Source organism: Phyllobates terribilis, unplaced genomic scaffold (genome assembly GCF_046119375.1).
Source record: "Phyllobates terribilis strain yellow unplaced genomic scaffold, ASM4611937v1 Scaffold_5__5_contigs__length_657084704, whole genome shotgun sequence".
Lineage (NCBI taxonomy): Eukaryota > Metazoa > Chordata > Amphibia > Anura > Dendrobatidae > Phyllobates > Phyllobates terribilis.
Window position 1 is genome coordinate 55,002,633 of NW_027362765.1, and position 14,725 is coordinate 55,017,357.

General features: G+C 46.7%; 1 protein-coding gene across 1 annotated transcript in view; it reads right to left on the reverse strand.

Moving 5' to 3' along the window:
- LOC141271961 (oocyte zinc finger protein XlCOF29-like) overlaps positions 1 to 4,999 on the reverse strand; it is a 32,861-nt gene extending 27,862 nt beyond the window's left edge. The window contains exon 1 of the mRNA XM_073682214.1: positions 4,878 to 4,999. Coding sequence (XP_073538315.1) covers positions 4,878 to 4,949 — 72 coding nt within the window. The 5' untranslated portion in view covers positions 4,950 to 4,999. The remainder of the gene's footprint in view (positions 1 to 4,877) is intronic.
- Positions 5,000 to 14,725: the final 9,726 nt, after the last annotated feature.

The following is a 14,725-nucleotide window of genomic DNA, read 5'->3' on the forward strand; positions in this document are numbered from 1 at the left end:
GCATAGGCACGGCCACGGAAGCAGCAAGAGCAGGACTGTCAGAAACGGAAGTGCAGAGGATAGGGAGATGGCGATCCACGTGTTTTGCGAGATACATAAGACCGGACTTGTTATCCTAACGTGGTTTGTTTCTTTTACAGGTGACGATAAGCCAACTGTGTGGGTGATACGCCACTCGTATATATATTGGGCAGAAAAAAGGGCGAAAGTCCGCCCAGGCGGGAGGAATATGAGGTTTCATAACACATATTTCAACTGGAGAGGGATTAGAGGCCTGCAATGGCCACAGGTACTAATGGAGGTAATCGACATAGGGAGAGAAGCAACAGGTCCGGTCATCTTAGTTATACACGCCGGGGGAAACGACCTCAGTCATTACAAGAGCGCAGAACTAATGGCAATAATGAAGCTAGACACTGAGCGCTTCAGAGCATTTTTTAGTAAACTAACTTTAGTATGGTCAGAGATTGTGCCGAGAGCGGTATGGAGAGGTGCGCGAGACATCACGGCCATCGAACGGACAAGGCGGCTAATAAATATTCGGATGGAAAAATTTGTAAAGGAAAGAGGTGATGTAGTGATAAGACACCGAGAACTGGAAGGAGATAAAGCAGGCCTCAATGTTGTTCATTTAACGGATATTGGACTGGACATATTCCTTTTAGGACTCCAGGACGAAGTGGAACAAGCGTTAATGATGATGATGGGGGGCGGGGTCGGAGTCCTGCCTACGAGTATGCAGGATCCTCCGTGGCCTGAAATAGAAAGGACATGTTGGAAAGTTACTCTTGTTGGCCAACTTGCCGGTGTGGAGACACAGGGCATGCTGCATCAAGCGGAATTATTTGTGGAAATAAAATGCCTTTCTAATGGAATGAGTTAAAGAGTTAATAAAGCTGTGACCATCCAGTTGTAAGAGTTACATTATTGTATTGTTAAGGAAGGGGTGGCGGTAGGGGGGCTGAGCGTCTGGGTTTGGTTGGGGGTCCCAACAGTCTGAATGACACTGTTGTGTTCATGGCTCTGCCCGAACTCCATAATGGATGACACTGCTGTGTTCATGGCTCTGCCCGAACTCCGTAATCGATGACACTGTTGTGTTCATGTCTCTGCCCGCCCTCAGTAATGAATGACACTGTTGTGTTCATGGCTCTGCCCACCCTCAGTAATGGATAACACTGCTGTGTTCATGGCTCTGCCCGCCCTCAGTAATCAATGACACTGTTGTGTTCATGGCTCTGCCCACCCTCAGTAATGGATGACACTGTTGTGTTCATGGCTCTGCCCGCCCTAAGTAATGAATGACACTGTTGTGTTCATGGCTCTGCCCACCCTCAGTAATGGATGACACTGTTGTGTCTACGGCTCTGGCAGCCCTCAGTAATCAATGACACTGTTGTGTTCATGGCTCGGCCTGCCCTCAGTAATGGATGACACTGTTGTGTTCATGGCTCTGCCCGCCTTCAGTAATGAACGACACTGCTGTTTTCATGGCTCTGGCAGCCCTCAGTAATGAATGACACTGCCGTGTTCATGGCTCTGCCCGCCCTAAGTAATGGATGACACTGTTGTGTTCATGGCTCTGCCCGCCCTCAGTAATGGATGACACTGTTGTGTCTATGGCTCTGGCAGCCCTCAGTAATGAATGACACTGTTGTGTTCATGGCTCTGCCCGCCCTCAGTAATGGATGACACTGTTGTGTCTATGGTTCTGGCAGCCCTCAGTAATGAATGACACTGCCGTGTTCATGGCTCTGCCCGCCCTCAGTAATGAATGACACTGCTGTTTTCATGGCTCTGGCAGCCCTCAGTAATGAATGACACTGCCGTGTTCATGGCTCTGCCCGCCCTCAGTAATGAATGACACTGTTGTGTTCATGGCTCTTCCCGCCCTCAGTAATGTATGACACTGTTGTGTCTATGGCTCTGGCAGCCCTCAGTAATGAATGACACTGTTGTGTTCATGGCTCTGCCCGCCCTCAGTAATGGATGACACTGTTGTGTCTATGGCTCTGGCCGCCCTCAGTAATGAATGACACTGCCGTGTTCATGGCTCTGCCCGCCCCCAGTAATGGATGACACTGTTGTGTTCATGGCTCTGCCCGCCCTCAGTAATGAATGACACTGCTGTTTTCATGGCTCTGGCAGCCCTCAGTAATGAATGACACTGCCGTGTTCATGGCTCTGCCCGCCCTAAGTAATGAATGACACTGTTGTGTTCATGGCTCTGCCCGCCGTCAGTAATGGATGACACTGTTGTGTCTATGGCTCTGGCAGCCCTCAGTAATGAATGACACTGTTGTGTCTGTGGCTCAAGCAGCCCTCAGTAATGAATGACACTGCCGTGTTCATGGCTCTGCCTGCCCTCAGTAATGAATGACACTGTTGTGTTCATGGCTCTGCCCGCCCTCAGTAATGAATGACACTGCTGTTTTCATGGCTCTGCCCGTCCTCAGTAATGAATGACACTGTTGTGTTCATGGCTCTGCCCGCCCTCGGTAATGGATGACACTGTTGTGTTCATGGCTCTGCCCGCCCTCAGTAATGGATGACACTTGTGTTCATGGCTCTGCCCGAACTCAGTAATGGATGACACTGCTGTGTTCATGGCTCTGCCCGCCCTCAGTAATGGATGACACTGTTGTGTTCATGGCTCTGCCCGCCCTCAGTAATGGATAACACTGTTGTGCTCATGGCTCTGCCCGCCCTCAGTAATGGATGACACTGTTGTGTTCATGGCTCTGCCCGCCCTCAGTAATGGATGACACTGTTGTGTTCATGGCTCTGCCCGAACTCAGTAATGGATGACACTTCTGTGTTCATGGCTCTGCCCACCCTCAGTAATGGATGACACTGTTGTGTTCATGGCTCTGCCCGAACTCAGTAATGGATGACACTGTTGTGTTCATGGCTCTGCCCGCCCTCAGTAATGAATGACACTATTGTGTTCATGGCTCTGCCCGAACTCAGTAATGGATGACACTGCTGTTTTCATGGCTCTGCCCGCCCTCAGTAATGAATGACACTGTTGTGTTCATGGCTCTGCCCGCCCTCAGTAATGGATGACACTGCTGTGTTCATGGCTCTGCCCGCCCTCAGTCATGGATGACACTGTTGTGTTCATGGCTCTGCCCGCCCTCAGTAATGGATGACACTGTTGTGTTCATGGCTCTGCCCGCCCTCAGTAATGGATGACACTGTTGTGTTCATGGCTCTGCCCGCCCTCAGTAATGGATGACACTGTTGTGTTCATGGCTCTGCCCGCCCTCAGTAATGAATGACACTGCTGTTTTCATGGCTCTGCCTGCCCTCAGTAATGGATGACACTCCCGTGTTCATAGCTCTGCCCGCCCTCAGTAATAGATGACACTGCTGTGTTCATGGCTCTGCCCGTCCTCAGTAATGAATGACACTGTTGTGTTCATGGCTCTGCCCGCCCTCGGTAATGGATGACACTTGTGTTCATGGCTCTGCCCGAACTCAGTAATGGATGACACTGCTGTGTTCATGGCTCTGCCCGCCCTCAGTAATGGATGACACTGTTGTGTTCATGGCTCTGCCCGCCCTCAGTAATGGATAACACTGTTGTGTTCATGGCTCTGCCCGCCCTCAGTAATGGATGACACTGTTGTGTTCATGGCTCTGCCCGCCCTCAGTAATGGATGACACTGTTGTGTTCATGGCTCTGCCCGAACTCAGTAATGGATGACACTTCTGTGTTCATGGCTCTGCCCACCCTCAGTAATGGATGACACTGTTGTGTTCATGGCTCTGCTCGAACTCAGTAATGGATGACACTGTTGTGTTCATGGCTCTGCCCGAACTCAGTAATGGATGACACTGCTGTTTTCATGGCTCTGCCCGCCCTCAGTAATGAATGACACTGTTGTGTTCATGGCTCTGTCCGCCCTCAGTAATGGATGACACTGCTGTGTTCATGGCTCTGCCCGCCCTCAGTAATGGATGACACTGTTGTGTTCATGGCTCTGCCCGCCCTCAGTAATGGATGACACTGTTGTGTTCATGGCTCTGACCGCCCTCAGTAATGGATGACACTGTTGTGTTCATGGCTCTGCCCAAACTCAGTAATGGATGACACTGTTGTGTTCATGGCTCTGCCCGCCCTCAGTAATGGATGTCACTGATGTGTCCATGGCTCTGCCCGCCCTCAGTAATGAATGACACTGCTGTTTTCATGGCTCTGCCCGTCCTCAGTAATGGATGACACTGTTGTGTTCATGTTATGAGAAAACATACAGGATAAAGCTTTAGGTAACACCTCTGCCCCACCGCACAATCCACCATCATAGGCAATGTAGATAAGCAAATGGTGGGTATATAGTGTGACTGCAAACCTACTGAATTGACAATGCAGCAACCCCAGGATGTATACATCAAGCAGGGCAGGATATAAAAGACTAAAGGCTGCCATATATACAGGGGGACAACCATATATAGTGGGGTCCAGTGATCTAAAAGGTGCACAACCATATAAAGTAATATAATGTATATACCGGGGTACCGCTATAATTCAGGGGTACAACCATATATAAAGGGGGAAGTGCCATATACACCAGACTACTGCCATATATGTATACAGGGGTACAGCCACATATACCGGGGTACCGCTATAATTCAGGGGTACAACCACACATATAGGGGGAAGTGCCATATATAATCGGGTACTGCCACATATACCAGGGTACCGCTATCATTCAGGGGTACAACCATATATATATAAGCAGAGCTGTATTTGCCACTAGGCACCCGAGGGCAGGTGCCTATGGCGGCAGGATGGGGAAAGGGGGGGGGGGCGTCACCATGAAGGAAGATAAAAAAAAAAGTTTATTTATTTTAAACTTCCAACTTCCTCTTACCTTCGCTGGCCTTTGTATGAAATCTTCCATCTTTATTTGTGGGGGGGGTCGAGGTTGAGGGGAGGGCCGCATTGGCAGAGGAGCAGAGACTAGCTCCCTGCCAGACAGATGAGGGAAGGACCTTTGATGATGACATACCCATGTGACTTATGGGCGGAGCCATGAAACAGCAGAAGAGAGAAACTAATGACAGGTAATTAAGGAACAGGAGGTACATATGGGGGTGCAGGATGTATATTGGGGTGCAGACTATATGTGGGGGTACTTATGGGGGATGCAGGCTACATGTGGGGAAACATATGGGGGTGCAGGCTTTATCTGAGGGTACATATGGGGGTGCAGGTTATATGTGGGGGAACATATGGGGGTGCAGGCTATATGTGAGGGTACCTATGGGTAGGTGCAGGCTACATGTGGTCGTGCATATGGGGGGTGCTTGCTATATGTGGGGGTACATATTGGAGTGCAGGCTATATGTGGGGGTACATATGGGTGGGTGCAGGCTATATAAGCAGCATGGTGGCTCAGTGGTTAGCACTGCAACCTCCCAGTGCTGTGGTCCAGGATTCAAATCCCACCAAGGACAATGTCTGTCAGGAGTTTGTATGTTCTCCCCGTGTTTGTGTGGGTTTCTTCCGGGTTCTCCGGTTTCCCTCCACACTCCAAAGACTGATAGGGAATTTACATTGTGAGCCCCAATGGGGACAGTGATGATAATGTCTGTAAACCGCTTTGGAAAATGATGGCGCTATATAAACAATGCATAATAAATAAAATATGTGTGGGCGTGCAGGCTATTTGTGAGGGTGCATATGGGGAAGCAGGTTGTATGTGGGTGTACATGTGGGTGTACATATGAGGGTGAATGCTGTATGTGGAGGTTACATGTGGGTGCAGGAAGTATGTGGGGGGTTCAGGCTGAATGTGGGGTGCAAGCTGTATGTGAGGGTTACATGGGGGTGCAGGCTCTATATGGTGGTGCATACCTTTAGATCAGGAATAGGACAGACATTTATAGGACGTTTCATAACTTTGCCAAATTCTTATGAAGTTTTTTTTCCCCAAAAACTGCATTAAACTACTGTACCCAATTTATTATGCATTTTAGGAGTTGGAGTCGGTCCATTTTATACCGACTCCAACTTCGACTCCACCAAAATGGACACCGACTCCACGACTTCGACTCCACAGCCCTGGTGCGGTACATGGGGTGCGGACTGTATGTGATAGAGCGCCACAAAGGAGGGGAAGATAAGGGGAAGGTAAGCACTCCTTAGTGGAATAGAAGATACACAGAATTTTTACTGTAGACAGTGAGGGGGAGAGGTATTTATTGGCACAGTATCGAGGGAATATAGTGTGGGGAGAGATGCTGAAGATGGAGACAATTTGGAGGCTATAGTTTATAAAGCAGGTACAGTGTGGAGGGTGGACAATGTATAGGCCATAATTGTTAAGGGGGGGGGGGTGGTTTGACAGTTTTGTTCATAAAGAAAGCCAGTGTGGCGGGCATATTTCATGGGGGAGGGATGGTGGGCATTATAATATATAAGGGGGAATGGTGGGGAGGCAATATTTTATAGGAGAGGAGGTCATGTATCATAAAAGGGACCGTGCGGGTGTCACTTTTTGGGGCAGAGAGCACAGTGAGGAGTAATTATTTATTTAGGGCACAGCATGGGCAGCTATTTTTATTTCGTTGGCATTATAATGACACTTTTTATTTTTAAAGGCTCTGTGTCAGGATGTGCTGCAAAATACTGTAGAAGAGGAACATCTGCGGAGACGAGCTATAGCGTCGGGACCAGATGAAGAAGAAGAGGCGAAGAATGACAACCAGAGGAGATTTCACCTATGAGGTACCTGGATCTAAGGAGGCATTTACACTAGTCAATCGCAGCACTTAAATGATCACTGACCAGTTTTATGAAGCCGATTGGCAGTCATTTCTTAACCTGTTTAGACTGACCAACTGCACCTTCATGCCCAGAAAGCCACCCTTAATACAATTAGGTCCATATATATTTGGACAGAGACAACATTTTTCTAATTTTGGTTCTAGACATTACCACAATGAATTTTAAACAAAACAATTCAGATGCAGTTGAAGTTCAGACTTTCAGCTTTCATTTGAGGGTATCCACATTAAAATTGGATGAAGGGTTTAGGAGTTTCAGCTCCTTAACATGTGCCACCCTATTTTTAAAGGGACCAAAAGTAATTGGACAATTGACTCCAAGGCTATTTCATGGACAGGTGTGGGCAATCCCTTCATTATGTCATTCTCAATTAAGCAGATAAAAGGCCTGGAGTCGATTTGAGGTGTGGTGCTTGCATTTGGAAGGTTTTTCTGTGAAGTAAACAAGCGGTCAAATGAGCTCTCCATGAAACAAGCCATCCTTAAGCTGCAAAAACAGAAAAAACCCATCCGAGAAATTGCCACAATATTAGGAAAGGCAAAATCTACAGTTTGGTACATCCTGAGATAGAAAGAAAGCACTGGTGAACTCATCAATGCAAAAAGACCTGGGCGCCCACGGAAGACAACCGTGGTGGATGATCGCAGAATAATCTCCATGATGAAGAGAAACCCCTTCACAACAGCCAACCAAGTGAACAACACTCTCCAGGAGGTAGGCGCATCAATATCCAAATCTACCATAAAGAGAAGACTGCATGAAAGTAAATACAGAGGGTTCACTGCCCGGTGCAAGCCACTCATAAGCATCAAGAATAAAAAGGCGAGACTGGACTTTGCTAAAAAACATCTAAAAAAAGCCAGCACAGTTCTGGAAGAACATTCCTTGGACAGATGAAACCAAGATCAACCTCTACCAGAATGATGGAAAGAGAAAAGTATGGCGAAGGGGTGGTACAGCTCATGATCCAAAGCATGCCACATCATCTGTAAAACACGGCGGAGGCAGTGTGATGGCTTGGGCATGCATGGCTGCCAGTGGCACTGGGTCACTAGTGTTTATTGATGATGTGACACAGGACAGAAGCAGCCGAATGAATTCTGATGTATTCAGAACCATACTGTGTGCTCAGATCCAGCCAAATGCAGCCAAATTGATTGTCCATCTGTAGTATGAAACGACGACCAATGACCCAAAACATAAAGCCAAAGCAACGCAGGAGTTTATTAAAGCAAAGAAGTGGAATATTCTTGAATGGCCAAGTCAGTCACCTGATCTCAACCCAATTGAGCATGCATTTCACTTGTTAAAGACTAAACTTCAGACAGAAAGGCCCACAAACAAACATCAACTGAAATCCACAGCAGTGAAGGCCTGGCAGAGCATCAAAAAGGAGGAAACACAGCGTCTGGTGATGTCCATGAGTTCAAGACTTCAGGCAGTCATTGCCAACAAAGTACTAGAAATGAACATTTTATTTACAATTATTTAATCTGTCCAATTACTTTTGGTCCCTTTAAAAACAGGGTGGCACATGTTAAGGAGCTGAAACTCCTAAACCCTTCATCCAATTTTAATGTGGATACCCTCAAATGAAAGCTGAAAGTCTGAACTCCAACTGCATCTGAATTGTTTTGTTTAAAATTCATTGTGCTAATGTCTAGAACCAAAATTAGAAAAATGTTATCTCTGTCCAAATATATATGAACCTAACTGTAGATTGGAGTTGCTGCATGGTGTTTTATTATTTCTTGGCAGACATTATACAAGATTACAGCCACAATTCATGAAGAAACAAATTTTACATGCCAGTATTAATAAAAGGTGTGAGGCAGAAAGCTTTTTTTTGTTAAATTAAAAAAATATTTTTTTTATATTATCACTTTTCATAGTTTAAAAACTTACACAAAGCTCTGATTGTTCATGTTTGACAAAATTTTACTTTTCTTGTCTGTCCACCAGTCCTGGTCAGCACCAGCATTTTGAAGAGCAGGTGGACATTATCATAATTTACATCACAAAAGTGGCAAAAATTATCACATAAATGTTGTCTAGCTCCGCCCACTCTTCAGAAATGTCGGTGCTGTGGCTGGGACTGGTGGAAATACAGTAAAAGTCAAATTCGGGCAAAACTGAACAATCAGTGCTGTGTGTAATTATGTATGTCACAAAATGTGACAATACATACATACTGTACATTTATAATTCCTATGCCACTAGATTGGAATCTATGAGGAGCTCCTGGAATTAACTCCATTCTGGAGGTTTCAGTCATGAGCCTCTAGATTGGATTTGATCCTATGAGGACATCGCTCCAGCAACTCCATTCTAGTCAGGTCAGCAATAAACTGTACAGAATAGAGGCTACAGGGAGATCATCTATAAATCCACTCCGATCTAGACACCTCACTAGTGATTCAGCTAGAATGGAGATGCTAAAATGAGGTCCTCAAAAAATCCACTCCAATCCAATGTGGTAAATTATGAGGACTCTCTCGGCTGCACTCTGTTACGTTTATCCCTACGAGGCTCCGCCACTTTTTGAAAAACTGAATTCCAGTCACCTCAGCACCAAACTGTACAGAATGGAGGCTGCAGAGAGATCCTCAAAAAATCCACTCCGATCTAGACGGCTCACTAGTGAATCAGCTTGAATGGAGTTGCTCAAATGAGGTCCTCAAAAAATCCACTCAAATACAATGTTATAAATTATGAGGACTTTGTTGCTGCACTCTGTTATGTTTTTCTCTGCAAAGCTCCGCTCACTGTTTGAAAAACTCGATTCCAGTCACCTCAGCACCAAACTGTTCACACTGGGGCTACAGGGAGATCCTCAAAAAACCCACTCCGATGTAGACGGCTCACTGATGAATCAGCTAGAATGGAGTTGCTAAAATGAAGTCCTCAAAAAATCCACTCCAATCCACTGTTGTAAATTATGAGGACTCTGTCGCTGCGCTCTGTTACGCTTCTTCCCGCGAAGCTCCACTCTCTTTAAAAAAATGTTTTATTTCAGTCACCTCAGCGTCAAGCTGTACAGAACAGAATGGAGGCTACAGGGAGTTCATCTAAAAATCCACTCCGATCCAATGTTGTAAATTATGAGGACTCTCTCGGCTGCGTTCTGTTACGTTTCTCCCCACGAGGCTCCGCCCACTCTCCAAAAAACTCGATTCCAGTCACCTCAGCACCAAACTGTACAGATTGCTAAAAGAGATCCACAAAAAATCCACTCCGATCTAGACGGCTCAATGGTGAATCAACTAGAATAGAGTTGCTAAAATGAGGTCCTCAAAAAATCCACTCTAATCCATTATTGTAAATTATGAGGACGCTGTCTCTGCGCTCTGTTACGTTTATCCCCGCGAGGCTTCGCCCACTCTTGAAAGACTCAATTCCAGTCACCTCAACACCAAACTGTACAGTTTGGAGGCTACAGGGAGATCCTCAAAATACCCACTCTGATCTAGACGGCTAGATGAGTATGAGGACTGTGTTGCTGCGCTCTGTTACGTTACTCCCCGCGAGGCTCCGCTCACTCTTTGAAAAACTCGATGCCAGTCACCTCAGCACCAAACTGTACAGGGTGAAGGCTACAGGAAGATCCTCAAAAAATCCACTCCGATCTAGACGGCTCACTAGTGAATCAGCTAGAATGGAGTTACTAAAATGAGGTCCTCAAAAAATTCACTCCGGTCTAGACGGCTCACTAGTGAATCAGTTAGAATGGAGTTGCTCAAATGAGGTCCTCAAAAAATCCACTCCAATACAATGTTGTAAATTATGAGGACTCTGTTGCTGCCCTCTGTTATGTTTCTCCCTGCGAAGCTCCGCTCACTCTTTGAAAAACTCGATTCCAGTCACCTCAGCACCAAACAGTACAGTTTGGAGGCTACAGGGAGATCCTCAAAATACCCACTCCGATCTAGATGGCTCACTAGTGAATCAGCTAGAATGGAGTTACTAAAATGAGGTCCTCAAAAAATCCACTCCGATCTAGACGGCTCACTAGTGAATCAGCTAGAATGGAGTTGCTCAAATGAGGACCTCAAAAAATCCACTCCAATCCTATGTTGTAAATTATGAGGACTGTCGGCTGCACTCTGTTATGTTTTTCCCCGCGAGGCTACACCTACTCTTTGAAAAACTCAATTCCAGTCACCTCAGCACCAAACTGTACAGAGTGAAGACTACAGGAAGATCCTCAAAATATCCACTCCGATCTAGATGGCTCACTAGTGAATCAGCTAGAATGGAATTGCTCAAATGAGGTCCTCAAAATATCCACTCCAATACAATGTTGTAAATTATGAGGACTCTGTTGCTGCACTCTGTTATGTTTCTCCCTGTGAAGCTCCGCTCACTCTTTGAAAAACTCGATTCCAGTCACCTCAGCACTAGTGTTGAGCGAGCACTAAAATGCTCGGGTGCTCGAAGCTCGGCCCGAGCTCGCCGTGATACTCGTGTGCTCGACCCGAGCAACGAGCCCAATGTTAGTCTATGGGAGACCCGAGCATTTTTCCGGCGGCACCCCCGGCAGTCTGTAGAAAGCCTAAAAAGTGCCCAAAACGATAGTGACAGTGCTCAAATGACATGGGGACAGCATGGGGATCGCCCCAGGAAGCATTTCTGACCCCCAGGTCACTGTTGTCAACAATGTGTTCAGAGGTATTAAGCCACTTTTACAGGCTCATAATAAAACGTTCAAAAACGAAAGTGAAACTTTTTTCCTGTGAAATATGTGAAGGAATTTCTTTTCCAGGGTAAAGACTTGTGTATAAGGTAAAATAAATAACCAAAAACAAAAATACTCCTCCACACCTTGGGAGCATTTTTGGGTAGCATTTTTTATGCGTTTTTGCACTTTTGTATTGCTTTCAACTGTGACAAATGCATTCACAGGGAAATGTCATTTTAACATTTTACAACCTTATCTGGCCATGTGCTGTGTGACACATGCATACAGTGCTGAAAAGACATGGGGACAGCATGGGGAAGACCCCTCGAACAATCTCTCACTCCCAGGTCACTGCCTAAAAGTGTGCCCATCAGAAGTGATTCTTGCCGCATCAGAAGATGCAGACTTGCAACTATCCCCATGCAAGTCCTTGTCCCAGGGCAGTGTTCAATTGTACCTCCCCCATTCCTTGCAATGCAAGCGCAAATATGCAGCCAACCACCCACCCACCCCCAGGCTGCAATACCATACTGCTAGCTTGCACTTGAAATTGGGCCTTTTAGTTTTGAGGAGGCCGAAGCTGGCCACTACCTCATGGCTGCTTTGGCAGCAAGGTATCCATACTCCGTCCCCAGCCGCCCGGCGACCGGGTGTCCACGCTCGGTCCCCAGCCGCCAGGGGGTGGCCGGGTGTCCACACTCGGTCCCCAGCCGCCCCGCGGCCGGGTGTCCACACACGGTCCCCAGCCACCTGGGGGTGGCCGGGTGTCCATAAACGGTCCCCAGCCGCCCCGATTTATCCGCGGAACATTCACACAGACTTTTCTTAGACTGGCCTGCTTTAGAGCAGCATTGGACGAGCCCACCAGAGAACCCGACTCCTCCGGTGGGCCCTGACTTCTCCATCAGGGGAGTTGTTTGTGCCAAGGTGAGGAGCATGATGATGATAGAAGTTAGCATCTGCTTTGTTTTCTTGGAATGCAAGCGTAAGTGTGCAACCTGCCACCCACCCACCCCCAGGCTGCAATACCATACTGCTAACTTGCACTTGAAATGGGGCCTTTTAGTTTTGAGGAGGCTGAAGCTGGCCACTACCTCATGGCTGCTTCAGCAGCGAGGTATCCATACTCAGTCCCCAGCCGCCCGGAGGCCGGGTGTCCACGCTCGGTCCCCAGCCGCCAGGGGGCGGCCGGGTGTCCACACTCGGTCCCCAGCCGCCCCGCGACCGAGTGTCCATAAACGGTCCCCAGCCGCCCCGATTTCTCCGGGGAACATCCCCACACACTTTTCTTAGACTGGCCTGCTTTTGGGCAGCATTGGACGAGCCCACCAGAGAACCCGACTCCTCCAGTGGGCCCTGGCTTCTCCATCAGGGGAGTTGAGAGTGCCAAGGTGAGGAACATGATGAGGATGATAGAAGTTAGCATCTGCTTTGTTTTCAAGGAATGCAAGCACATGTATGTAGTAGCGGCTAGGCCTGAGGTGGTCAGCGTTTTGGCGCATATCCTACCTCCTCCGAGGATTGCTGGATGTTTTCCTGCTACTATCCAAGTTCTATGACTCCCGTTAAAACAAAGCTTCAGGTGATAAATGATGGATGAGGTAGTGGCAAAGGAGAAAGAGCAGGAGGAACAGGGACCATTCACATCAATATCAGGCCAGTCAACCACATATGTCTTGTAGGATATGTTTCTGTAACAAAAGGAGCGGTTCAGCTACACAGTTATAGGGCATACAGTGAGTGCAATGCCTACCAAAAATTTTGAGGCACTCCAATGCCCCTTGGAAATGACATGGAGGTCAGAGGGCCTTAACTAAACCTTTTTTTCCATTTATAGCAACTGGGTCTCCTGTGCACTGTTGGCCTAAGCAGTGAATGGAAGGCTTTCCAAAAATTATGAGGAACTGCAATGCCCCTTGAAACAGACGTAGATTACAGCGTACTAAAAAGCTTCAACCCATTATTGGGGAGTGTGTCTCCCTTAGTTTTCACCTTTGCATTGAAAAGCAAAAGCTGACTAAAATTAGGAGGAAATGCAATGCCCGTTGGAAGAGTCGTAGAGATTAGAGGTAAGGTAATTAAAACAATATTTCAATGCCCCTTTGAAGAGACATGGAGGTCACTGTAGCTTAACAAGACTGTTTTAATGCCCCTTGGAAGAGTGGTGGAAGTTACAGTGGAATAAAAAGACAATATCAATGCCCCGTGGAATAGACGTTGAGGTCACAGTAGCTTAACAAGACGGTTTTAATGCCCCTTGGAAGAGTGGTGGAAGTTAGAGTGGAATAAAAAGACAATATCAATGCCCCGTGGAATAGACGTTGAGGTCACAGTAGCTTAACAAGACGGTTTTAATGCCCCTCGGAAGAGACGTGGAGGTCACAGTAGCTTAACAAGACGGTTTTAATGCTCCTTACAAGAGCCATGCAGTACAGCATATTACAAACATTAGTCCCATTATTGGGGAGTGGGTCTCCCATAGTATTTGCTTATGCCTTCCAAGCAAAAGGTTCCAAAAATTAGGACGGAGCAACTTGCAATGCCTCTTACAAGAGCCATGCAGTACAGCATATTACATACAAACATAAGTCCCATTATTGGGGAGTGGGTCTTCCATAGTATTTGCTTATGCTTTCCAAGCAAAAGCTTCCAAAAATTAGGACGGAGCAACTTGCAATGCCTCTTACAAGAGCCATGCAGTACAGAATATTACAAACATAAGTCCCATTATTGGGGAGTGGGTCTCCCATAGTATTTGCTTATGCCTTCCAAACAAAAGCTTCCAAAAATTAGGACAGAGCAACTTGCAATGCCCCTTACAAGAGCCAAGCAGTACAGCATATTACAAACATTAGTCCCATTATTGGGGAGTGGGTCTCCCATAGTATTTGCTTATGCCTTCCAAGCAAAAGCTTCCAAAATTAGGACGGAGCAACTTGCAATGCCCCTTACAAGAGCCATGCAATACAGCATATTACAAACATTAGTCCCATTATTGGGGAATGGGTCTCCCATAGTATTTGCTTATGCCTTCCAAACAAAAGCTTCCAAAAATTAGGACGGAGCAACTTGCAATGCCTCTTACAAGAGCCATGCAGTACAGCATATTACAAACATAAGTCCCATTATTGGGGAGTGGGTCTCCCATAGTATTTGCTTATGCCTTCCAAGCAAAAGCTTCCAAAAATTAGGACGGAGCAACTTGCAATGCCCCTTACAAGAGCCATGCAATACAGCATATTACAAACATT